Genomic DNA, 26,655 nt, shown 5'->3' on the forward strand with positions numbered 1-26,655 from the left:
ACAATGTTCTTTGACTGCTTGACAAGGCGACAAACATTCCGTGTCTGTCTCTGGGAATGAGCCTTTACCAGTCTAGCAGAGAGCCAAAAATACACAGACAGAAGCGGTATGACACGGGACGAAGGTTTAAATTAATTTATATATATATATATAAAAAAAAAAAAAAAAAGCATTTTACTGAAGCCAAACATCTATCACTTGTTTTTCCTCATGGAAACATAGAATAACATCTGAACAGAACAGAAACAGCCATTGATGACGAGGGAAAGAAATAACTGAAATGAAGAGGGTAAGTGCAGCACTGTTCAGAATCATACAGTATAGCATTGATTCAGTCTTATTTTCTTCAGTTATCTGCTCATGTACATTCTCTAAATTCGGTAACATGCAAGCATTGATGAAGCATACAGTCAAACACGCATGGAAATATACTTTTATCTTATAGGATATTTTGTTAAAATATGAAAAATCTAGATGTACAGCGATAAAGAAACGTAAGAGTTTGACAACAGAAAAACAATTCACTCCATAGTGTTTTCTTGAAGGAAAAGTGGACTACATTCATTTCACTGAACAAAGAGTCCACGCCCCCCCAAAGAATACAGGATTCCACAATATCAGGCGACGTAAGATGTTTTTGACCCCACTTCTAGTTTTTAGTATGGTTATTACTAAATAAATGTGTGTGCCTTGGGAAACGGGTGGTACTCTCAAAGATCCTAGGATTCACGTGTACAACAAAATACGGTGTATCTAGTCACGACTGCATTAGATAGGTTGACATGAAGGCTAGCTGCCAGAGATATAGGGAATGGTTCCCCACACACACTTTCTTTTACAGAATACACTACTGTTAACTGTCTTTTAAGTAATTTCTTCCCAAAAATTAAGCGCTTGCCTATAATGCTGCCGGGATGATGCCATTGGCTACTTCCCTCTCTTGGGGTTGTGTCCTGTGTAAAAAAAGAAAAAGAAAAAAAGAGGAACTTTCCAATCAGCAGTGGAAGGCTTGGTGATTCTGGTGGTCAAAGTCCAGAGGTCTGTTTTGATCTCATTTACATTTGAACTTTATCAAGACTTACTGTGCTTCCCTTAAGGTTTAGTTGTCGTTTGTATCTCCAAAACAGGGTCACGTCTAACAACTTCTAATTTTCTAATTTTGTTGTTGCTTGTCCTTGTTTTGGTCTTTAAGTTTTGCATCATATTTTCAGCTTTTTATACCAATGGGTGGGTGGTGGTCTGTCTACTGCTCACACATACTGTAGTCCGGAGGTGGATCCATACCTCATTTTCTTTTGGCACCTTGGAGTAGAGGATTAACGTGGTTTCGAGTGGGAGTCAGGTCGTGGGGGTGAGAACAGAGGGGGCGGGATAGTAGAATAGTAGAGCTCATTGAGGAGAGGGGTCAGAACCTCTACTTATCGCCGGCCTTTTCACTAACCCCATTGTCCCCGTCTCCGCTTGTGCACGAGTTGGTTACAGCGGGGGCTATGCTCTCGCCCCCCTCAGTTTTGACCCTCTTGGGTTCGGGGTGGTCGGCCAGCTCCCCGTTTTGCCTCTTGGTGGGCAGCGATGCAGAGGCCGAGGCATGGGCTGCCAACAGGTGGAGGGGGTTCACCACTGCTGAGAGAGGGGATAGAGAGGGAGTTTCACTACTGGATTCCTGGCAGGCCTGACATAAACAAGCACTGCGGAGTGAAAAGGCTGGTAAAGTAATTCGAATCATCTGCCATTTTTAAAGCTTCATGGGTGTTGGGTGCCATTTTGAATGTGTCTCACCTGTGTTAGCAGCAGTAGTGATGGGGACCAGGTGAGTCCCGTTCTGTGTGATGGTCTTGATAGGAAGCCGATGCTGGCCCAGGGGAGGTTGTTGCACGATGGTAACTGTTGTTAGGGGTGTGGCCTGGGAGGTCTGGATTATGCGATTGGCCCCGCCTATAGAGGAAGTAGTGATGGCTGGGACCGACTCCACTTTGACTGGGAAAGAGCGACAAATACTTTGCAATATAAGACTTCAATTTTTCATTTACAAAAGGACTGTTACAGCAAAGAATGGAAAAATGTACTGTGAATCTATACGCCAAACTCAGTCTCCCCACCTTTGACCCCATTGTGGTCTCCCCCTCCGTTCTCCTGCGGTTCTGTTTTCAGCGTAACAACGGAGTTCTGTGTGGCAGCGACGGTAGCCATGGTGACCATCGGAATCTGTTGGAGTACGTGCACCGTCTGCATGATGGGGGCAGAGCTTACTGCTGTTGTCATGACGGGCGTTGCCATGGTGTAGGTAACAGACTTCATTGTCGTCTGGGGCAACTGTCGCTGCATGGCGATCAGCACCGGCTGGCTGTTCAGAGCGGAGCCTGTCAGAAACAAGTGTCAGAGGTCAGACAGGAAATGGAGTGGTTTACCACCCACCACCAGAGTTGAAAAAACTACTTCCAACATAACTCACCAGTAGCACTCTTAGCGAATTGGGCCTCCTGGATGACAGCTAGTTTGGGCTGTAGGGCAGTTGCCATGGTGGGAGCTGTGGCCCGAGCTGGCTCTGGGTCCATGGGGACAGGGGAGCCCTCCCTGGATAGGCTTTCTGGGGTCTGCACACCACTGGAGTGGGCCGACAGCCCTCCTGTGTGGCTAGGAGAGGCCGGGGCACTCCTGAAGGGAAGACAGCAGGAAGACTATTAGAATGATGCAAACGTGAAAGTGTGTGCTGTCATCTGTGTGCGCATACCAATAAGAAACATCCTCCCCAGAGCCCATTGACTCATTTAGAGCTCAGAAGCCTTTGCAGATTCCCAAAAAACCTGATGTTCTGGTTTTCAGGGGAAATGGAAAGAGCCTTGCGCTTTTGGAGTTAACAAGGCGACACTACATATTTTTGTAAGAGCTGGTTTCAAATGTTCATTTTACACCTGGTATGTTAGGTTAAGAGCTCAGTGTCCCAGACAAGACAAATCATTTAATCTACCTGCAGTGCCTAACTGAGCCCACAGGGGGCATGCCATTTCAAACTACAGTATATATACACAGTGCATTTGTAAAGTATTCAGAACCCTTGACTTTTTCCACATTTTGTTACATTACAGCGTTATTCTAAAATGGATTAAATAGTTTCCCCCCCTCAATCTACACACAATTCTTTAATGAGTCGGACGGGAAGGATATACTCAACACCCGAACAGGCCCTCATCCCCGTCATTCGCTGGAGAAAGAAACAGATTTCGCAGAAAGAGATCGGGGTGCCTTGTGAGGATCAGGCGATGAGTGGCTGTAGGGCAGTGGCCTTTACCATCCGTACTGTCAGCTAACATTCAATTGCTGGAAAATAAATGGGATGAACTGAAAGCGCGTATATCCTACCAACGGGACATCAACTGTAAATCTTTTATGTTTCACAGAGTCGTTGCTGAACGACGACATGAAGAACATACAGCTGGAGGGTTATACACTCCATCAGCAGGACAGAACTGCAGCCTCTGGTATATTTGTAAACAACTGCTGGTGCACGATATCTAAGGAAGTCTCGAGGTTTTGCTCACCTGAGGTAGAGTATCTCATGAAAGTGTGGTCTACAGCTTATCTACCTAGAGAGTTTATCTGTATTTTTCGTAGCTGTCTACATACCGATGCTGGCACTAAAACCGCACTCAATAAGCAAACAGGAAAATACTCATCCAGAGGCGGCGCTCCTAGTGGCTGGGGACTTTAAATACATTTTACCCAATTTCTATCAGCATGTTAAATGTGCAAGCAGAGGGGGGGAATATATAACCTCTAGACCACCTTTACTCCACACACAGAGACACGTACGAAGCTCTCCATCCGCCCTCCATTTGGCAAATCTGACCATAATTCTATCCTCCTGATTCCTGTTTACAAGCAAAAATTAAAGCAGGAAGCACCAGTGACTCGGTCTATAAAAAAAGTGGTCAGTCTATATAAAAAAAAAGTGGTCAGATGAAGCAGATGCTAAACTACAGGACTGTTTTGCTAGCACAGACTGGAATATGTTCCAAGGTCTTCCGATGGCATTGAGGAGTACACCACGTCAGTCACTGGCTTCATCAATAAGTGCGTCGATGATCGTACGTACATATCCCAACCAGAAGCCATGTATTACAGGAAATAGTCGCACTGTGCTAAAAGGGTAGAGCTGCCGCTTTCAAGGAGCTTATAAGAAATCCCACTATAGCCTCCGACGAACCAAACAGGCAAAGCATTAATACAGGACCAAGATCGAATGGTACTACACCGGCTCCGACGCTCGTCGGATGTGGCAAACTGTTACAGACTACAAAGGGAAGCACAGCTAAGAGCTGCCCAGTGACATGAGCCTACCAGACGAGCAAAATAACTTCTATGCTCACTTCGAGGCAAGTAACACAGAAACATGCATGAGAGCATCAGCTGTTCCGGACGACTGTGATCACGTTCTCCGCAGCTGGTGTGAGTAAGACCTTTAAACAGGTCAACATTCACAAGGCCGCAGGGCCAGGCGGATTACCAGGACGTGTACTCCAAGCGGGTCTTCACTGACATTTGTAACCTCTCTCTGTCTGAGTCTAATACCAACATGTTTCAAACAGACCACCATTGTCCCTGTGCCCAAGAACACTAAGGTCACCTGCCTAAATGAGTACCAACCTGTAGCACTCACTTCTGTAGCCATGAAATGCTTTGAAAGGCTGGTTATGGCTCACATCAACAACATTATCCCAGAAACCCTAGACCCACTCCAATTTGCATACCGCCCCAACAGATCCACAGATGATGCAATCTCTATTGCACTCCACACTGCCCTTTCCCACCTGGACAAAAGGAACACCTATGTGAGAATGCTATACATTGACTACAGCTCAGCGTTCAACACCCTAGTGCCCCCAAAGCTAAGGACCCCGGGACTAAACACCTCCCTCTGCAACTGGATCCTATATGTCTTGACGTGCCACCCCCAGGTGGTAAGGGTAGGTAACAACACTCTGATCCTCAACACGGGGGTGCGTGCTCAGTCCCCTCCTGTACTCCCTGTTCACTCATTACTGCATGGCCAGGTACAACTCCAACACCATCATTAAGTTTGCCGATGACAACAGTGGTAGGCCTGAACACCGACAACGATGAGACAGCCTATAGGGAGGAGGTCAAAGACCTGACAGTGTGGTGCAAGGACAACAACCTCTCCCTCAACGTGATCAAGACAAAGGAGATGATTGTGGACTACAGGAAAACGAGGACAGAGCACGCCCCCATTCTCATTGACGGGGCTGTAGTGGAGCAGGTTGAGAGCTTCAAGTTCCTTGGCGTCCACATCACCAACAAACTAACATGGTCCAAGCACACCAAGACAGTCGTGAAGAGGGCACAACAAAACCTATTCCCCCTCAGGAGACTGAAAAGATTTGGCATGGGTCCTCAGAAGGTTTTACAGCTGCACCATTGAGAGCATCCTGACAGGTTGTATAAGTGGCTGGTATGCCTACGACTGACAGGCACTACAGAGGGTAGTGCGTACGGCCCAGTCCATCACCAGGGCCAGGCTTCCTAACATCCAGAACCTCTATACCAGGCGGTGTCAGAGGAAGGACCTAAACATTGTCAAAGACTCCAGCCACCCTAGACATAGACTGTTCTCTCTGCTACCGCACAGCAAGCGGTACCGGAGTGCCAAGTCCAGGTCCATGAGGCTTCTAAACAGCTTCTACCCCCAAGCCATTAGACTCCTGAACATCTAATCAAATGGCTACCCAAACTACTTGCATTACCACCCCCCCCTCTTCTACTCTCTTATTATCTATGCATAGTCACTTTAATAAACTACTTACATGTACAGTTGAAGTCGGAAGTTTACATACACCTCAGCCAAATACATTTAAACTCAGTTTTTCACAATTCCTGACATTTAATCCTAGTAAACATTCCCTGTCTTAGGTCAGTTAGGATCACCACTATTTTAAGAATGTGAAATGTCAGAATAATAGTAGAGAGAATGATTTATTTCAGATGTTATTTCTTTCATCACATTCCCAGTTGGTCAGAAGTTTACATACACTCAATTAGTATTTGGTAGCATTGCCTTTAAATTGTTTAACTTGGGTCAAATGTTTTGGGTAATCTTCCACAAGCTTCCCACAATAAGTTGGGTGAATTTTGTCCCATTCCTCATGACAGAGCTGGTGTCAGGTTTGTAGGCCTCCTTGCTCGCACACACTTTTTCAGTTGTGCTCACAAATGTTTTAGGACTGAGGTCATGGCTTTGGAATGGCCACTCCAATACCTTGACTTTGTTGTCCAAATGCCATTTTGCTACAACTTTGGAAGTATGCTTGGGGTCATTGTTCATTTGGAAGACCCATTAGCGACCAAGCTTTAACTTCCTGACTGATGTCTTGAGATTAGAGGTCGACCGATTAATCGGAATGGCTGATTTATTTAACTAGGTAAGTCAGTTAAGAACACATTCTTACTTTCAATGACGGCCTAGGAACGGTGGGTTAACTGCCTTGTTCAGGGGCAGAAGGACAGATTTTTACCATGTCAGCTCGGGGATTCAATCTTGCAACCTTACGGTTAACTAGTCCAACGCTCTAACCACCTGCTTTACATTGCACTCCACGAGGAGCCTGCCTGTTATGCGAATGCAGTAAGAAGCCAAGGTAAGTTGCTAGCTAGCATTAAACTTATCTTATAAAAAACAATCAATCATAAATCACTAGTTAACTACACATGGTTGATGATATTACTAGTTTATCTAGCCTGTCCTGCGTTGCATATAATCGCTTAGGTACACATTGCTCCAACCATAAACATCAATGCCTTTCTTAAAATCAATACACAAGTATATATTTTTTAAACCTGCATATTTAGTTAATATTGCCTGCTAACATGAATTTCTTTTAACTAGGGAAAATGTGTCACTTCTCTTGCAACAGAGTCAGGGTATATGCAGCAGTTTGGGCCGCCTGGCTCGTTGCGAACTGTGAAGACTATTTCTTCCTAACAAAGACTTCGCCAAACGGGGGATGATTTAACAAAAGCGCATTTGCGAAAAAAGCACAATCGTTGCACGACTGTACCTAACCTGTACCTAACCATAAACATCAATGCCTTAAAATCAATACACAGGAGTATATATTTTTAAACCTGCATATTTAGCTAAAAGAAATGAAGGTTAGCAGGCAATATTGAAATTGTGTCATTTCTCTTGCGTTCATTGCACGCAGAGTCAGGGTATATGCAACAGTTTGGGCCGTCTGGCTCGTTGCAAACTAATTTGCCAGAATTTTACGTAATTATGACATACCATTGAAGGTTGTGCAATGTAACAGGAATATTTAGACTTAGGGATGCCACCCGTTAGATAAAATACGGAACGGTTCCGTATTTCACTGAAAGGAAAAACGTTTTGTTTTCGAGATGATAGTTTCCGGATTCGACCATATTAATGACCAAAGGTTCGTATTTCTGTGTGTTATTATGTTATAATTAAGTCTATGATTTGATAGAGCAGTCTGACTGAGCGGTGGTAGGCGGCAGCAGCAGGCTCGTAAGCATTCATTCAAACAGCACTTTCGTGCATTTTGCCAGCAGCTCTTCGCTGTGCTTCAAGCATTGCGCTGTTTATGACTTCAAGCCTGTCAACTCCCAAGATTAGGCTGGTGTAACCGATGTGAAATGGCTAGCTAGTTAGCGGGTGCGCGCTAATAGCATTTCAAATGTCACTCGCTCTGAGACTTGGAGTAGTTGTTCCCCTTGCTCTGCATGGGTAACGCTGCTTCGAGGGTGGCTGTTGTCGATGTGTTCCTGGTTCGAGCCCAGGTAGGAGCGAGGAGAGGGACGTAAGCTATACTGTTACACTGGCAATAATAAAGTGCCTATAAGAACATCCAATAGTCAAAGGTATATGAAATACAAATCGTACAGAGAGAATTGGTCCTATAATTCCTATAATAACTACAACCTAAAACTTCTTACCTGGGAATATTGAAGACTCATGTTAAAAGGAACCACCAGCTTTCAAATGTTTCATGTTCTGAGCAAGGCACTTAAAATGTTAGCTTTCTTACATGGCACATATTGCACTTTTACTTTCTTCTCCAACACTTTGTTTTTGCATTATTTAAACCAAATTGAACATGTTTCATTTATTGATGTATTGTATTAAGTTAAAATATTTGTTAATTCAGTATTGTTGTAATTGTCATTATTACAAATAAATAAAATAAATATATATAAAAAAATATATATAATAAAAAAATACAAAAAATTAAAAATATTTTTAAAAATTCGGCCGATTAATCGGTATCGGCCCTCCAATAATCGGCATCGGTGTTATTTTTTTCCTTCTTTCATAAATCGGTCGACCTCTACTTAAGATGTTGCTTAAAAAAAAATCCACAATTTTCCTGCCTCATGATGCCATCTATTTTGTGAAGTGCACCAGTCCCTCCTGCAGCAAAGCACCCCAACAACATGATGCTGCCACCCAGGTGCTTCACGGTTGGGATGGTGTTCTTCGGCTTGCAAGCCAAAGAGTTGTATTTTTGTTTCATCAGACCAGAGGACATTTCTCCAAAAAGTACAATCTTTGTCCCCATGTGCAGTTGTAAACCGTAGTCAGGCTATTTTATGGTGGTTTTGGAGCAGTGGCTTCTTCCTTGCTGAGCGGCCTTTCAGGTTATGTAGATATAGGACTTGTTTTACTGTGGATATAGATACTTTTGTACCCGTTTCCTCCAGCCTCTTCACATGGTCCTTTGCTGTTGTTCTGGGATTGATTTGCATTTCTTGCACCAAAGTATGTTCATCTCTAGGGGACAGAACGCGTCTCCTTCCTGAGCTGTATGACGGCTGCGTGGTCCCATGGCGTTCATACTTGCGTACTATTGTTTGTACAGATGAACGTGGTATCTTCAGGCATTTGGAAATTGCTCCCAAGGATGAAGCAGACTTGTGAAGGTCTCCAATTTTTTTTTCTGAGGTCTTGGCTGATTTCTTTTGATTTTTCCATGATGTCAAGCAAAGAGGCACTGAGTTTGAAAGTAGGCCTTGAAATACATCCACAGGTACACCTCCAATTGACTGAAATGATGTCAATTAGCCTATCAGAAGCTTCTAAAGCCATGCAATCATTTTCTGGAAATTTCCAAGCTGTTTAAAGGCAGTCAACTTAGTGTATGTAAACTTCTGACCCACTGGAATTGTGATACAGTGAATTATAAGTTAAATAATCTGTCTGTAAACAACTGTTGGAAAAATTACTTGCGTCATGCACAAAGTAGATGTCCTAACCGACTTGCCAAAACTATAGTTTGTTAACAAGAAATTTGTGGAGTGGTTGAAAAACGAGTTTTGATGACTCCAACCTAAGTGTATGTAAACTTCCAACTTCAACTGTACATATTACCTCAATTACCTTGACACCGGTACCCCCTGTACATAGCCCCGCTATTGTTATTTACTGCTGCTCTTTAATTATTCGTTATTCTTCTTTTTTTAATAGGTATTTTCTTAACTACATTGTTGGTTAAGGGCTTGTAAGTAAACATTTCACTGAAATGTATACACCTGTTGTATTCATCGCATGTGACAAATCAAATTTGATTTGAAAATACCCCATAATGAGAAAGCAAAAACAGGTTTAGCCATTTTTGCAAATGTATAAAAAAAATAAAAGACCCTTTACTCAGTACTTTGCTGAAGCACCTTTGGCAGAGATTACAGCCTTGAGTCTTCTTGGGTATGATGCTACAAGCTTGGCATACCTGTATTTGGGGAGTTTCTCGCATTGTTCTCTGCAGATCCTCAAGCTCTGTCAGGTTGGATGGGGATCGTTGCTGTGCAGCTATTTTCAGGTCGCTGGAGCTCTGTCAAAGTGACCATTGGGTTCTTAGTTACCCCCTTCACCAAGGCCCTACTCCCCCGATTGCTCAGTTTGAGCAATATGCACAACTTCTTCCATTAAAGAATGATGGAGGCCTCTGTTCTTGGGGACCTTCAATGCTGTAGACATGTGTTGGTAACCTTCCCCAGATCTGTGCCTCGACTCAATCCTGTCTCAGGGCTCTACGGACAATTCCTTTGACCTCATGGCTTTTCTTTTTCTCTGACATGCACTGTCAACTGTGGGACATATAGACAGGTGTGTGCCTTTCCAAATCACGTCCAATCAAATGAATTTACCACAGGTGGACTCCAAGTTGTAAAAACATCTCAAAGATGATCAATGGAAACAGCATGCACCTGAGCTTAATTTCGAGTCTCATGGCAAAGGGTCTGAATACTTATGTAAATAAGGTATGTTTTTTTTATTTTTATATATAAATTTGCATACATTTCTAAAAACCTGGTTTTCGCTTTGTCATTACGGGGTATTGTATGTAGATTGAGGAAACATATATTTAATCCATTTTAGAATAACGCTGTAACGTAACAAAATGTGGAAAAAGTGAAGGGGTCTGAATACTTTCCGAATGCACTGTATGAGGGAAAAATACACAGTGTATAGAACATTAGGAACACCTTCCTAATATTGAGTTGCACCCCTTTTTGCCCTCAGAACAGCCTCAATGTCAGGGCATGGACTCTATAAGGTGTTGAAAGCATTCCACAGGGATGCTGGCCCATGTTGACTCGAATGCTTTCCACAGCTGTGTCCAGTTGGCTGGATGTCCTTTGGGTGGTGGACCATTCTTGATACACATGGGAAACTGTTGAGCGTGAAAAACCCAAATGCGCTGCAGTTCTTCACACTCAAAATGGTAGGCCTGGCACCTACTACCATACCCCATTTAAAGGCACTTAAATATTTTGTCTTGCTCATTCACCCTCTGAATGGCACATGTGCACTATCCATGTCTCAAGGCTTAAAAATCCTTCTTTAAACTTGTCTCCTTCCCTTCATCTACACTGTCTGAAGTGGATTTAACAGGTGACAATGAACAAGGGGTCATAGACTGACCAGGTGAAGGCAATGTCATGGAAAGAGCAGGTGTTCCTAATGTTTTGTACACTTAGTGTACATGGAAATATAGGAGTATCTGAGTTATAGTGAGTATTACCTAGATGAGAGGGGCCCTAGCGGGGTCCTGAAGCAGGGTACCCCCCTGGCCCTGCGTTTCCTGAACGCCTGTTCACACAACTTGCCCTCTGATGAGGGGTCGATCCTCCAGAACGATCCCTTACCCGGTTCCTCCTGAGACCGAGCCACTTTGATGAAGTAGCGGTTCAGAGACAAGTTGTGACGGATTGAGTTCTAGAACACAAAAGAGAGAGACAGTACTCATTACTATGGAAAGGTTATGGCGGATTGAGATTCTGGGACAAGACAGAAGGGAGAATGATGGAATTGTAGAACACCAGGAAGAGAGACAGAAAGGGGGGGGGGGGGGGGGGGGGGCAGGAGACAGAAGGGGGGGAAGCGGGAGAAACAATGGATCAGTTTCTAGAACACAAGGGAGGAAGATGTAAGCAATAGAGTTCAGTTCAGAAACACATGAACGAAAGAATGTGATGGATAAAGTGAGACAGGATAACTTAAAAAGAAGCTGTTTACTTAGATGTCAGTTTGTCTCTCATTCTAAGAGAAATACCACAGCAGCATGAAATACAGCGTGGATTCACCAACCTGCCAGCCTTTGTCTGCGGTCCTGTAGTAGGGGTAGTTCTTGGTGATGTGTGTGTAAATCCCATTCAGAGTCAGCTGCTTGTCGGGGGCCATGGTGATGGCCTGGACTATTAGTTGGGCATAGGAATACGGTGGCTTGGAGTCATCCTGAGGACAGAACAAATGGCGAAATGGGCTTTATTTCATGCTACAGACATGGCAGCATTTAGATTGTCGCAATAATTGCATGTGCTTATCTGGGTCAAAAGAAAAAGAGAAAAAGAAAAGGGTTTGGTTTTGTGGGAACTTGTGTGAGGAACATGAAACTGAAAACATGTTGGAAAACAAGTAGAGCCCCACCCTCCCCCTATTTTACTAGCGTTCACCAGGGTTCCTCACTCAAGTTTATATTTCCCCAGAACGTTTCAACGGACTTCAATGAGTAACCCACCCCAGAGAACCAAAACAAATCCAATGTGTTCCGTCACCCTGGGCTCAGGGATGTATTCAACAGGGTGCAACAGAACGTTGAGACAGAAACGTATTGTGTCGAACAGATACCACTGTCTGTCAGATAGAACAGGGAATACTTGAGCTCTTTTAGTCTCATTTCTATTCGCAACGTTCTGAACGCTTCACTTTGCCGACTCACCCCAGGACTAGGAGTGCATTTCAACAGTCTACTGAGGAATCCTCTTCTCATATACTTTCCTTCATCTGTACTGGTCTGTCAGACGTGGCCTGGTCTCTCATTTAGCTTCCATTACACTACCTTGACTGAGCTCTTTTTCATATCAGTGTAAAGGAAAGGAGACAAGGAGAGGAAGCCACTTCAGATGCATCCCTGGGTTGCTGGTGTCTCACCTTGGGGCTGTCTCCTCCCGAGCCGTCCTTGTCGTCAGTTTGGGAGTTCTCGTTGACGAGGTCAGCGGTCAGCACGCGGCCCATCCTATAGCCAGACAGCCCCGCCCCTCGGGGACTTGACGGACAGGAGTTTGGACAGGAGTTGGCGGCACTGTGGGGGACGAGAAACAATTTAACAGTGGGAGAGAGCATGGTAATCCTGTGATGGCAAAAAAATTAAATTATATATATAAATACACACACCACACACACACACACACACACACACACACACACACCAGGAGTATTCAAATCTAAGCCTGGGGGTCCGGCACTGCTGGTTCTGTTCTACCTGATAATTAATTGCACCCACCAAGTGAGAAAGGTCTAAATCCATCCCTGATTAAAGGGGAAGAATAAAAATCAGCATCGGAACTCGCTTCGAGGTCCAGATTTGAATAACCATGCTATCTACTCTGACCGTTTCATGGCTCCAACTTCACTCCAGTCTCACCTGATGGTGCCAGTGGGTGAGGGCAGCGGGCTTATGAGGTGGGCGATGTTGTCTGGAATGTTGATGGTCAGCGGCGCCATCTGGTGCTGGACGGGCTTGACCGGTGACTCCGACACGTTCCTACGCTCCTTCTTATCGCTGGACAGGGCTGTGAACGTGATCTTGATGTTGGTGCTGGGGAACCGGAAACAGCACCTAGAGAACAAAGAGAGGGAGGGAGTCAGATAATATTAGGACATGACAAGTGCAGGCCACCCAGACTCACTCAACAATTGTGAGAATGTCTCTTTCATTATGCATACTGACTGCTACACACCAGCAGTGTTGCTATGGGCATCTTTGCACATCGTCAAAACAAGCAGAGCAGCTCTAATAAAACAGTATGGGCCAGAAGAGTTAGCCATTAAACTGGGTTTATAAATGGATGGCCATCATGACACTTACATAACAGGTCTTATTATTACACGGGGGTATATTTGGACCATATCATCTGCTCTGGGACCAGCTGACTGGCCTGCTGTGACATAGGCCTATTTGATATTTCAGACCTCATAGAATCAGAGTTGTAAACAGGTCTACTAATCAAGACTATTTCCAACCCCGTACTTCTATTGGCCATTTCATACAGGTAACATTTGGAAAAGTTAGCAATTCCACTTGATCTACAAACCATGCTGACGATAAAGCACGGGGTAGGTTAGTTTGTTTCTACATGATGCTGCGCAAACATTGCAACACATCCGACTTAAAATAATGCTGAGATTGAGCCAAAGCACGGCCCATCACAAAAGTACATGCAACTACCTGAAGTGCCTTTAGAAAGTATTCAAACCCCTTGACTTATTCCTCATGGTGTTGTGTTACAGCTTGAATTCCAGATAGATTATTATCCATCTACACACAATACCCCATAATGGCAAAGTGAAAACATGTTTAGACATTTTTGAAAATTAAACAGATTTACATAAGTATTCACACCCCTTTGCTATGACACTAACTTGAGCTCAGGTTCAAGTCCACCTGTGGCCAATTCAATTGTTTGGACACGATTTAGAAAACAACACACCTGTCAATGTAAGGTCCCACAGTTGATAGTGCATGTCAGAGCAGAAAATATACCATTAAGTCCAAGGAACTGGCCGTAGAAAGATTTGTGATGTGGCATATATCTGGGGAAGGGTATAAAACTATTTATTGAGTGTTGAAAGTTTCCAAGAGCACAGTGGTCTCCATCATTGGGAAATGGAAAAAATATGGAACTACTCAGACTCTGCCTAGAGCTGGCTGTCTGACCAAACTGAGTAACCAGGCAAGAAGGACCTTGGTCAGGGAGGTGACCAAGAACTCAATGATCCCTCTGACAGAACTACAGAGTTCCTTGGTTGAGATGGGATAACCTGCCAGAAGGACAACTGTCTCTACAGCACTTTACCAATCTGGGCTTTATGGGAGAGTGGCCACTCCCAAGCTGAGAAAAAGGCACATGGCCGCATGTAATGGGTTTGCAAAAAGGTACGTGAAAGACTCAGAGCATAAGGCAAAAGATTCTGTGGTCTGATGAGACAAATGTAACGCTTTGGTCTGAATGCAAAGCTCTACATCTGGAGAAAAAAAACAGGCACAGCTCATCACCCATCTTACACCATCCCTCCCGTGAAGCATGGTGGTGGCGGCATCATGCTATGGGGATGCTTTTCAGCGGTATGGCCTGGGAGACTGGTAAGGATAGAAGGAACAATGAATGGAGCCAAACAAATGCATGTCCTTGATGAGAACCTGCATCAGTGCAAATTACATTTCACTGGGGTGAAGATTTACATTCCAACAGGACAGTGACCCCAAGCATACAGCTAAAGCAAAGCTAGAATGGCTTCAGAACAAGAATGTGTAAGTCCTTGAGTGGCCCAGCCAAAGCCCAGACTTTAATCCCATTAAATACGTTGAAAGACTTGACGATTGCTGTTCAAAACCACTCCCCATCTAATTTAACAGTGCTTGAGAACCTCTGCAAGAAAGAATGGGAGAAAATCCCCAAATCCAGATGCAAAGCTAATAGACATACCCAAGACGACTCAAAGCTGTAATCACCACCAAAGGTGCTTTTACAAAGCATTGACTCGGGGGTGTGAATACTTATGTACACGAGATATTTCACTTTCAATACATTTGAAAACATTTTCACTTTGTCATTATCGGGTATCTAGATGGGTGACGGAAAAAAATATTCATTTAATTCAGGATGTAACAACAATGTAGAATAAATCACGGGGTACGAATACGTTCTGAAGGCACGGTACATATTCCCCCAAACACTGTGCTAGCAAGAGATATTCACACACACATATGCACGCTTAGCAATTGTATTAATGTTAAATTACAACATTTTCAGGTTGTTTCGCGAAACCATTCTATGCAAAGAAAACAAGCGTTGCCAGTTAACATTAGCTAGCGGCTCACTAACGTTTGGTGGGGACAGGCGCTGTGTGTTGCTTGACACAACACGTGCGGCGGCCGGGGAACAAAACAATAACAAAGCGGAGGTCAGAATATAGTCACATTTACGTAAGCTAGCAGTTCTACCTCGACATAAAATGTAAAATACTACCCATCTTACATTCGTGGGAGCTGCAGAGGTGGAGCCCCTCGTCTCTGGAACACCCCATCCACAAACACCCCGTTTTTGCCGAGGCATCGGAGGTAGAATTCCCCGCTACCGGTGCCGTCTTCACCAGCGGTGAAAATTTCGAGGTGCCGGCGAGAGATGAAACTGGAGTGGCCCATGCTAACGTCCACCGAGCCCTGCGATGAGTTCCGTCCGATGGTCGCCGACCTCTTCTTCATCAGGTATTCGAATTCTCGGCCCTCAAGCCGGGCGACTGCCGACCCCATCGCCATCTTCTTGGGGGTTCTAATGTTGAGACTGTGTGCGGAAAAATAGAATTAGAGAGCACTTTAAATTTGGCAGAGTTGAGAATTTCAGAGATTTCGTAAAAGGGAATCCAATTTTAAACCGAGAATAATTTGGACAGGAACGTGCCAGATCGGGGACACAGCGGTTCCAACCCACCGCCGCGACAGAGAGAAAGAGAAGGGACAACAGCCAACCAAAGGAGGCCAAATGGGCGGAAAGGAGGTTACTGATGGCTCAACGATCCAATCACTTCAAAGATTGGCTAGGCAAATAAACCGTGCTTACCAATGACAATCACATATAAATACATGGTAAAAACAAGGTTGAATGCACTGTAGGCTGACACGCAAATCTATGGCTGAATGTAAACTATGGTATCCAAAAATTACGGAATGGACTGAAGTTTTGTAAATGGGTAGTTGATATACAGTATTGCTAAAACAAAAGTTATAATAAATTAATAAACGCCAAATTGAATTAAAAAACATATAGTTACAATAAATGATGTTTTAACAACTCAAAATATTGTGGCCACCGTGGATTTGAAATGTATATCCAATTTAACGAACCATTTCATGTCGGTGCTTTGAATTTGTCCTCTGGTGTGACTATCGCATCACTATAAATGTTAATATAAAGGTTTAATTATTCCCAAATAGAAAATACAAAATATTTTCACTCATTATTAGTTACTTCTGTATTTAAAATCGGTCTCACCTGCCCTCCAGGACACCAACAGCACCCAATGTCACAGGAAGGCCTAAAAGATCACCAAGGACAACAACCACTCGAGCCACTGCCTGTTCACCCCGCTACCATCCAGAAGGTGAGGTCAGTACAGGTGCATCAAAGCTGGGACCGAGAGACTGAAAAATAGCTTCTATCTTAAGGCCATCAGACTGTTAAACAGCCATCACTAACACAGAGAGGATGCTGCCTACATGAAGACTTGAAATCATTGGCCACTTTAATAACTGAATCACTAGTCACTTTAATAATGCCACTTTAATAATGTTTACATATTTTGCATTACTCATCCCATATGTACGCTACCATTCAAAAGTTTGGGGTCACTTAGAAATGTCCTTGTTTTTTAAATAAAATCACTTTTTTTGTCCATTAAAATAACATCAAATTGATCAGAAATATAGTGTCGACATTGTTAATGTTGTAAGTGACTATTGTAGCTGGAAATGGCATTTTAGATGGAATGTCTACATAGGCGTACAGAGGTCCATTATCAGCAACCATCACTCCTGTGTTCCAATGGCACGTTGTGTTAGCTAATCCAAGTTTATAATTTTAAAAGGCTAATTGGTCATTAGAAAACCCTTTTGTAATTATGTTAGCACAGCTGAAAACTGTTGTTCTGATTAAATAAGCAATAAAACTGACCTTCTTTAGACTAGTTGAGTATCTGGAGTATCAGCATTTGGGTTCGATTACAGGCTCAGTCTATTCTTGTTCTGAGAAATGAAAGATATTCCATGTGAGAAATTGTCAAGAAACTGAAGATGTCGTACAACGCTGTGTACTACTTCCTTCACAGAACAGAGCAAACTGGCTCTAACCAGAATAGAAAGAGGAGCTGGAGGCCCCAGTGCACAACTGAGCAAGAGGACAAGTGCATTAGAGTGTCTAGTTTGAGAAACAGACGTCTCACAAGTCCTCAACTGGCAGCTTCATTAAATAGTACCCGGAAAACACCAGTCTCAACGGCAACAGTGAAGAAGCGACTCCGGGATGCTGGCTTTATAGGCAGAGTTGCAAAGAAAAAGCCATATCTCAGACTGGCCAATTAAAAGAAAAGATTAAGATGAGCAAAAGAACACAGACACTGGACAGAGGAACTCTGCCTAGAAGGCCAGCTTCCCAAAGTTTCCTCTTAACTATTGATGTTGAGACTGGTGTTTTGCGGGTACTATTTAATGAAGCTGCCAGTTGAGGACTTGTGAGGCGTCTGTAATGTTTTTGTCCATTTGCTTTTCTTTCAAAAACAAGGACATTTCTAAGTGACTCCAAATTTTATACCATCTATTTCATCTTGCCTATGCCACTCGGTCATTGCTCATCCATATATTTATATATATATATTCTTATTCCATCCCTTTACTTAGATTTGTGTGTATTATGTTGTTGTGGAATTGTTAGATTACTTGTTAGATATTGCTGCACTGCTAACCATGTGTATGTGACCAATAAAATTTGATTTGATTTGTAATTTCAATTGAAAAACACATAATTCCCTTGTATGTTGATGATAACCAATTTTTTTATTTACTTGTGTATTATAATCATGTTACCTGCCTCATGCTTAACAATTATTTTTACATTTTGTCCAAGACAACACATTTTGTCCTTTCATTTAATAGCATCACCCCATAGGACATTATGTCACACCGTGGCACAGTACGTAGGCAGTAAAATGTTATGGTTAAAACATCAATTACAATATCAGAGGTTTCTGACCACTGTAAAATGCAACTTTTAAACATTAGCAATGGATCCTTGTCAAATAATTTAATGTGTACTCATTCCAATTACAGGGCCTCGAGAGTCCTGTTTTGTGATTTTTGGTATACCTCCCAGAGTTGGCAGTGGGTAATTTGCGCGCCTGCTGCCTTAATCCTTGTGTACGGTAGCCGTTTCTTAGGCTCCCTCTCCAGGATCAAACCCTGATTCCCCATTACCTGTGGTCACCATGGTAGACACAGAAAGTACCGTCGAAAGTTGATAGGGCATACATTCGAATGAGACATCACCGCCACAAAGGGCGCACAAATGGCTCGAGGTCATCAATGCTCATTAACATGTATTAGCTCTAAAATTGCCACAGTTATTTAGGTAACATTGGAGCGATCAAGGAACCATAACTGATGAGCCATTCACAGTTTCACTGTACTAGTCAATTGTACTTAGACTTGCATGGCCTAATCTTTGAGTCAAGCATATACTACTAGGAGGATCAACCAGGTAGCCCCCAACAACATTGCGGTTAACCTGGCTGCACAGCGAGGCGCAGGGGCACAGACCCCCAGTGGGCGGCACCGACCTACCTCCAGTTGAAGCTGCAGGAGCCGAGACGCCCTGCAAGAGGTGTTCTGTTTGAGAGTTGGTAAAGCAGTATACCACACTATGGAGCCAATGACTAGGTTTGGCAAACACAACATGTCTCTGACACCATGGCACTGCCTAGGCGTGCCATGCCCCGCACAGAAATACCATCGGAAGACGGGTCGACTGCATCTCACTCGGAGTGAGGTCAGCCGGGGTTATTGGAAAATTGCTAAATAATACAAATAGGTATCATGAGTGTTATTTGACGATAAATAAGCCGTAAAAGGAAATTCTAATAGTGTATTAATGGATTATGTCCCCCGGAGTGACAGCTATTTCCTCTGGTGTGACTCCTATATTAATCTTAGTCTGTTCAGACCATGTGCTCCATCAATGGCTTTTGTACTTCCCAGTGGCAACCCGTCATTCAGGGCAGGTGGGGGCAGAGCCCCACCTGTTTTGAGCCCCACCTTTTTAGCAAAAAAAACAAAAAACAATAACATATTTTTTAAACAATGTAAAAAATATATAAAAATCATTGAGTTAACAAAGCTGCATACAAACTTGGTCTCTGTTTTGCTTTCTTGGGTAAGTCAGCTCCAAAATGCAGGTGTTTCAGCCTAGCCTATTGGTTAACTATTTAACTAACTATTTAGCAGTCTTATAGCTTGGTGGTAGAAGCTGTTCAGGGTCCTGTTGGTTTCAGATTTGGTGCATCAGTACCGCTTGCCATGCGGTAGCAGAGAGAACCGTCTCTGACTTGGGTAGCTGGAGTCTTTGACAATCTTTAGGGCCTTCCTCTGACACTGCCTGGTATAGAGGTTCTGGATGGCAGGAGGCTTGGCCCCAGTGATGTACTGGGCCGCACGCAGTACCCTCTGTAGCGCCTTGCGGTCGGATGCCAAGCAGTTGCAATACCAAGCAGTGATGCAGCCAGTCAAGATATTCTCAATGGTGCAGCTGTAGAATTCCGTTCTGTGGGTGTGCCGTGATGCGGCTTGAAGTGACTGGTGACATATTTAATGGACAGCGGTGGATTTTGAACACACAACTCAACCCTTCCCCGTTTTTCCCAGTTTGGGTTTGGTAAAGTTAAATGGGGTGAGGTAGGTCCTGATCAAAGTGCTCCTTCTTGGAACGGGGGATTCTGTTGTTGGGTCACATGATTCAAATTCAAACAGTCCATCCTGCCGACAGTCGATCCTGCCGTGTCTTCTATGCAGCCGAGCAGCCTTTTAGTTTACAAATCGTAGTACCCACAATGCTCCAGGCGACTCGAAATGTTATGGAGGTCAAATACAAAGGTGTGGATATTAGAAATTAACTTCGATAGTCCATATTTAATAGCCTATTAATTCACAAGACGTGTAAATGGCCAACGTGACAAGGTGTCATCGTTGAATGTCCGGTGCTTAACTCTATGATTGCAACATGAACAAGCGTGGCGCATAGAGAACATTCCATGTGGCATGTATGCGCGTTCGTTTATCGATGACATCATCACATAGTGGAGTTGCATTCAAGATCAAATCTGTCTGAACGTTTTACTGAAATGTACAAGTTGGGGAAACCAGCTGACTACCTTCTTTTGAATTTCACCTTTAGAAATCTCTAGATAAACATGATGTGGAGTCGAGTCAGTTTGCCCTTTTTATGTCACTGAAAATATTTGTACACGGGTATATGTGTGTGCAGAGACTGGTACTTGTTCATGAATAATGACAGCTCACTGTTCACATTTCTCCATAATTGTCTCTGCACTGCTGTGATCAAGACTAGATAGCTTGGGGGTGCATGCATCTCAATAGTCTACTAAAGTAGTTGCTGTTTATAATCCCCTACTTCCTTTGCACTGATTTGAAAACAAAGGCGTGAAAGCAGAACGTTTGATGCTCTTTCAGTTCTGCGCAAGTGAAGGAAGGGTCATCAGGTGCAAGCAAGCAGCTAGATGTTGTTCATTGCAGCAACTTGTCTGTTTTAGAGACAACACTGCCATCTAGTGTTTATAATATATATATAGAGTAGTGCATGTGGTGTCACTAAAGTCTACTTTCTCTGAGGGCCAAACATGGAAAAAGACTGAACAAAGTATTTTATAGTGTGGAATAATTAACCCCTTATTTGTTAATATTATTCAGAACCATAAATTGTGTTTATAATGCAGTAAAGCATAAGCCAGGTGCTTGGCATGGATCAATGAAACGGCATCACCACAGGGGACACCAGAGGGCCACAGAAGTGTCAACTGTTGGCAGAGTGATGGGCTGTCTGTAGTCAGGTAGAACTGAATCCCAGCTTTCTTTGTTAACACGGACGTGCAACACGGTGTTAAGTTCTCTTGCCGCAGTGTGTTAGCACTTCATTCAGTGGTTGTTGGCACCGGATATTGGAAAGACTCTGCGGTATACACATGCTTGGTGTGAACTGGAAACTTAACCCCAGGGGAACAATAGAGGCATTTCAACACCCGAGTGACATGTCAACTGCAGCCTTGATTCTGTGTAACTAGCCTCCAGAGATGAATTAGTAAGGCATGCCTGACACATTTACAAATTGCAGTTCAGCTAAACACAATGACTAAGTGTCCTATGGCCATTATAAGCAAGCTGGGCCTTTATGGCACAGGATGTAGAGGTATGTTGTCTTTGGCACACTGTTAGGCTGAAGTGAAATACTTGTCTTTTTTTCTCTCTTTCAGATGACAATCCCAAATGCCCCCCAAAAATGGTAGGTGATTAGAAATGCTCTGCTTAATATCACCAAAGCAACATTTTCAATCATATAAAATAGCTGAAGGAAACTGAACTAAAAACGACTAGGCCTACATTATTTCCCCCTTTATTAGTTATCTTAAACAATTCCTCTGAGTTGTTGGCAGTGATCATAGGTATTTCTCCAGCCTCCATTGTTCATGTTCAGAGCGAGATTATCACCCAGCACATGGGTGTGTCTGTGTTTGCCACCCTAAACCAGTTGTGTCACATACTACAGTACACGGAAGGTTTACTTTGGTACATGGCTTGCAACATTTATCTGTCCATAAAATCTAGTAAATATTTGATCAGACCAAGGCAGAAGAACTTCCTTGTCATTGTGACTTTTCGTGGTGGGAAACTCCTTTGTTTAAAGGTCATTAGGAAACAGTTCATCCCTTTTTCCATTACACAGACCCATTCACTGCCCCAGTCCAGGCAACGTTACATTTTAGTAATTTAGCAGACGCTCTTATCCAGGGCGATTTACAATTACGGTTACGTGCCTTGCTCAAGGGCACATTGTCACATTTTTCACCTAATTGGCTCAGAAATTGGAACCAGCGACCTTGCGGTTACTGGCCCAACGCTCTTAACTGCTAGGCTACCTGCTACCCTCCTGACAAACTGGACATACCCAGTTGGTTTTTATTGGGCAGAGTAACTGAACTCTCAGATTTCACAATAGGAAAATCACAAGAACAACTTATTTCAAATGTAAAGTAACAGTGCTTTAAAAAAAACATTTATCTAAAAAGTCAAATGCGATTGTACAATTTAATTCAGTGTAATCTTTTTAAAAGTTGATAAACAAACAAAATGCACAGCCTCAAAAACAAAACCGCATCGACATTATACAAAGCGAGGAATCCCAGGAAACCAAAAAACAAGCTCATCTCTCACGTTTAGGTGAAAGTCTTCACCTTGTTGAGTCAGTGTAAACATCCCCTAATGATCCATTATTCAGTACTGCAGTTCCAGCAAAGAATGATCACTTGAAAGAGAACATAATACATTAAAGTATTGAAGTACTTACTCCAAAACAAATGTTTATACATTAAACCAAGAAGTCCTATCGAGATATATTAAGACAGACCTAAATATATTAAGACAGACCTGAGCAGAAGGAAACAGTTAGCAAATCTATAATTCTCTCTTTATGGAACAACAATGTCAGAATAACACACCTAGCTCTAGCAGAGATTGAGTAATTGATGTCCAGGGTGGATCTTCTGTCTTCAAAAGTGCTCTGTTGTAAATACTACATTTTCACTCCATGTCCATTTCTGCCCCACTGGCTAGAATCTCATCACCAGTCCACACCACCCCCACCACCGTCTCTCTCCAATCCCCAGAAGTAAGTCACTTGGGCAGAACGTCGTCCACATCAACCTCCAGGTTGCCTACGTACCAGAAGATCCAGAAGAACAGGCTGAGGAAGATGATGATGGGCCCAGAGAAGACCAAAAAGTCCCAGAAGCTGAAGGGTGCAAAGATGCCCAGGAAGAACAGGATGAGGCCCACAGCATCCAGGAAGATGGCGATGAAGAAGAAGAGAAGGCAGCGGCCCAAGTACTGAGTGTAGCCCATGGTGAAGAGAGTGTCTGTCGTGAAGGTGTTTCTCCTCCTACCACTATGTAAATACCACTTCTAATGATTCTATGGCTGCTAGCTATTTTCCCTTGCATTCACTGTAACAAGACTATTTCAATGTTTACACTAGGATAACTACTCATACATATATCCCTGTACTTTCTCTGCATTGTTCAGGTAATCTACCCTACAGTGCATCTGACTGAATGAGGAAGCAAGGAAGTGGTGTTAAGAAAAAGGCCCGTGTAGGCTACATTCCAGTGAGCTTGACCTATCACACTTCACATCTCACATAGTTCCCATAGCGGGACTGCTGCCAGGGGGAACGTGTGCGTTAGTCTCACTAACGATGACAAAAAGGTTAAATGTTCTTCCTCCAGCTCTGTTGTGGGGGTTTTGGACACGTTTCCAGTTCATAAAACATACCAACACTAGGGGTTGGTTGGGTGCTTATCCTATGCCCTACAGGTGGCTTCAAAAGGTTGGGGAATATTAATGTTTGATAGACATGAGAAACATCTTCGCAAACTAACACTCCAATAACTAACGGAGAGTTCATTTATTTTTTATAGGTAACAAGCCAGTACCCGAAAGGTTGCTAGATCGAATCCCCAAACTGACAAGGTAAAAATCTGTTGTTCTGGCCCTGAACAAGGCAGTTAACCCACTGTTCCTAGGCCGTCATTGTAAATAAGAATTTGTTCTTAGCCGACTTGCCTAGTTAAATAAAGGTTAAATTAAAAATTAAATATGGAATGGAGATGCAGCCCTTGTGCCAGTGTGTATTCCGCAAGGTTCAGAATGTTCCAGATAAAAAAAAAATTAAAAAATTGTTCTACACGATACATTCTCTATCGTCTCTCTCGCTCTCTGTGTGTGTGTGTGAGATATATATCTCACATACATACATACATACATACATACATATAGGGATCTATCAGTATAACCAGTGGCAGACAGCCAGCATAGTGCTATCAACACACCTGCTCTTACACAACACAAACAGAAGTCAAATAGCATATCAATACTACCTACCTAACCAGATACAAACATACACTATACATTAATAAATCATAGGATCTGAGCTTTGGAAGATGTGTTTTGATTTGTTTATGTCCCTCATGGATTTTGAAGTATAATGTTTTTGATGTCTAACTGTGAGCTATCCAGTCAATGATGTCTGATTAACAACTCAGAGATATGACGTTAGAAAAAATAAGAAACTTTATTTAAAGAAAATATCTTCAAAATGAACCATGTAAAATTTAGGACATAATACATTTAATTATTTCGCTAATTACAAGTAAAATTCTGCCATTTCTATCCTCAGTGTAGGGCCCGGCCATTGTGTCAGACGGCCTCTTCCTGAACGAAAATAGTATTCTCTATTGAAAAAGTGTCTTTGGTTCCTATAGGCTAAAAAGGTATTCAGTCGGTTGGGATTTGAAAAGCAGCGCTTGGGGTAGGCATACGTTTTTCAAACTGGAGAATCCGAGATCACCTGCAACAGAGGAAAAATGAGTGAGAATGACAACACCAAGATGACAAAAACATATGTGAGAAAATGTTTGACACCTTTTCTTTATTTCCTAGTATTGTGTTACTTCCACAACATCCTGTGTTGTTATGCAATGTGCTGCAAACTAGTTTCCCTTCTGAGACAATAACGATTTATTCATTGAAATGTTTTAGTCCCTAGAACACGACGTTATACCACATGGGCGGAGGGCATTTGTATTAATGAGCCTGCTATAGCAAGGAAAACCACATGATTTGATTCATCTGGTCTTTTGCAGAGAGAGAATCACAGCAAACCATCAAATCAAGCTTGATTTATACAGCATATTTCAGACATGGAATGCAACACAATGTCCTTCACATGAAAAAAACAAAAAACGAATAAAAACAATGAAAACAAAAGCTGAAATATTTACTACACAACAAACATAAGATAAAAAAAAAAAAGAAGACAGAATGACAAACTGAATGACTAAAAAGCACCCTAAGGAAAAGCAAAGCTAAGAAGATGACCACAGTGTCGGCCCCCCTCAGATTCACTGGCAGGCTATTCCAGACGCTGGGGGCATAATAACTAAAGGCTGCCTCTCCATGCCTCTTTGTCCTAGGCTTTGGGATTGTTAAAAGACCAGTGCCAGAGGACCTGAGGAACCTACTGGGTACATAACTTTAAACCATGTCTGACATGTATTGAGGTGCACAATTGTGGACTGATTTATAAACCAATAGAAGAATCTTAAAATGAATTCTAAAGCTCACAGGCAGCCAGTGCAGAGACCTTAAAACTGGTGTAATGTCTGGTCTTGGTCAGTACCTGTGCTGCAGCATTCTGTATGTTTCGCAGAACAATGGCTTTCCTGGGTAGACCAGACAGGAAAGCATTACAGTAGTCAAGCCTGCTTGTAATAAAAGCATAGATGAGTCTCTGAATCAGCCTGAGAGAGAAACAGCCGCACCTTGGCAATATTCCTCAGGTAGTAAAAAGCTGTGTTGGTCACAATGCCACAGATGTCCTCAAGTTGAGGGAGTGTACAATTGGCATGCTGACTCCAGGAATGTCCAGCAGAACTGTTGCCAGAAAATGTAGTGTTAATTTCTCTACCATAAGCTGCTTCCACATCATTTTAGAGAATTTAGCAGTACGTCCAACCGGCTTCCCAACCTCAGAACACGTGTAACCACGCCAGCCCAGGACCTCCACATCCGGCTCCTTCACCTGCGGGATCGTCTTGAGACCAGCCACCCGGACAGCTGATGAAACTGAAAAATCTTTCAGTACTGAAACGTACCGGACCCAAACATCAAACCTTGTGGAACGCCACATGTGATAGGTTCTCTGAGTTATGTTCACCAAGGGTGACAAAAAAACCTCAACCAGTTAAATAGGTCCTAAACCAATTTAGAAGTGGACCGGAGAGGCCAACCCACCTCTCCAGTCTGTCCAGAAGGACATCATGGTCAGCCGTGTTGAATGCAGCACTTCAATAAGAGTACAAGGACAGAGAGCTGTTTAGCATCTAAGATCATTTACCACTAACTAAGGCGGTCTCTGTGCAGTGGTGGGCACAAAAACCAGATTGGAATTTTTTCAAAATACAGTAGGCACTTTAAAAAATAATTTAGATGTTTGAAAACAAATTTCTCCAGAATTTTGCTTAAGAATAGAAGGTTGGAGATTGGCTGAAAATTGCCAAAAGCTGAAGAATCTAGATTACTTTTCTTTAGAAGGGATTTCACCATTGGTGTTTTTAGTGCAGTGGGGAAAGTGCCTGTGAACAGGGAGGGACTAACAATTGATTGCACTTAAAACTGTTTTGAAGAAGGTGGTGGGGATAGGATCGAGAAGGCAGGTAGAAGGCTTAAG

General features: G+C 43.0%; 2 protein-coding genes across 3 annotated transcripts; one reads left to right on the forward strand and one right to left on the reverse strand.

The window, feature by feature from the left end:
- Positions 1-120: 120 nt before the first annotated feature.
- On the reverse strand, positions 121-16,048 carry LOC106589480 (forkhead box protein K2). Of its 2 annotated transcripts, none has more exons than XM_045710391.2 (9): positions 15,574-16,048; positions 12,960-13,154; positions 12,467-12,617; positions 11,624-11,770; positions 11,058-11,251; positions 2,453-2,655; positions 2,100-2,360; positions 1,780-1,977; positions 121-1,620 (listed from the first exon to the last, which is right to left on the reverse strand). In XM_045710391.2, the coding sequence occupies exons 1-9, from the start codon at positions 15,852-15,854 to the stop codon at positions 1,415-1,417; spliced, it is 1,836 nt and encodes a 611-aa protein (XP_045566347.1). In that variant the 5' UTR covers positions 15,855-16,048; the 3' UTR covers positions 121-1,414. The 2 variants fall into 2 exon arrangements, with proteins under 2 accessions (XP_045566347.1, XP_045566346.1); XM_045710390.2 differs by having other exon boundaries at positions 121-1,623.
- A 4,140-nt stretch (positions 16,049-20,188) lies between these two features.
- Positions 20,189-25,241, forward strand: LOC145865568 (uncharacterized). The gene is made up of 4 exons (XM_082970481.1): positions 20,189-20,231; positions 21,626-21,654; positions 22,983-23,317; positions 23,451-25,241. Exons 1-4 carry the CDS (start codon positions 20,189-20,191, stop codon positions 23,452-23,454), a joined length of 411 nt encoding a protein of 136 aa, XP_082826607.1. The 3' UTR covers positions 23,455-25,241.
- The last annotated feature ends 1,414 nt before the right edge of the window (positions 25,242-26,655 follow it).

Source organism: Salmo salar, chromosome 28, assembly GCF_965601325.2.
Source record: "Salmo salar chromosome 28, fSalSal1, whole genome shotgun sequence".
Lineage (NCBI taxonomy): Eukaryota > Metazoa > Chordata > Actinopteri > Salmoniformes > Salmonidae > Salmo > Salmo salar.

Bases quoted from the DNA above. Each gene is read 5' to 3' on its own strand.
- LOC106589480 (XM_045710390.2), bottom strand. From the start codon at position 15,854: ATGGCGATGGGGTCGGCAGTCGCCCGGCTTGAGGGCCGAGAATTCGAA. The intron at 13,155-15,573 runs GTAAGATGGGTA...TTTGTTCTCTAG, and splicing joins CCTCTGCAGCTCCCACGAAT to GTGCTGTTTCCGGTTCCCCA. The intron at 2,361-2,452 runs GTGAGTTATGTT...TGTTTCTGACAG, and splicing joins ATTCGCTAAGAGTGCTACTG to GCTCCGCTCTGAACAGCCAG.
- LOC145865568 (XM_082970481.1), top strand. From the start codon at position 20,189: ATGCTCCAGGCGACTCGAAATGTTATGGAGGTCAAATACAAAG. The intron at 20,232-21,625 runs GTGTGGATATTA...TCTCTCTTTCAG, and splicing joins TATGGAGGTCAAATACAAAG to ATGACAATCCCAAATGCCCC. The intron at 21,655-22,982 runs GTAGGTGATTAG...CCCACTGGCTAG, and splicing joins CCAAATGCCCCCCAAAAATG to AATCTCATCACCAGTCCACA.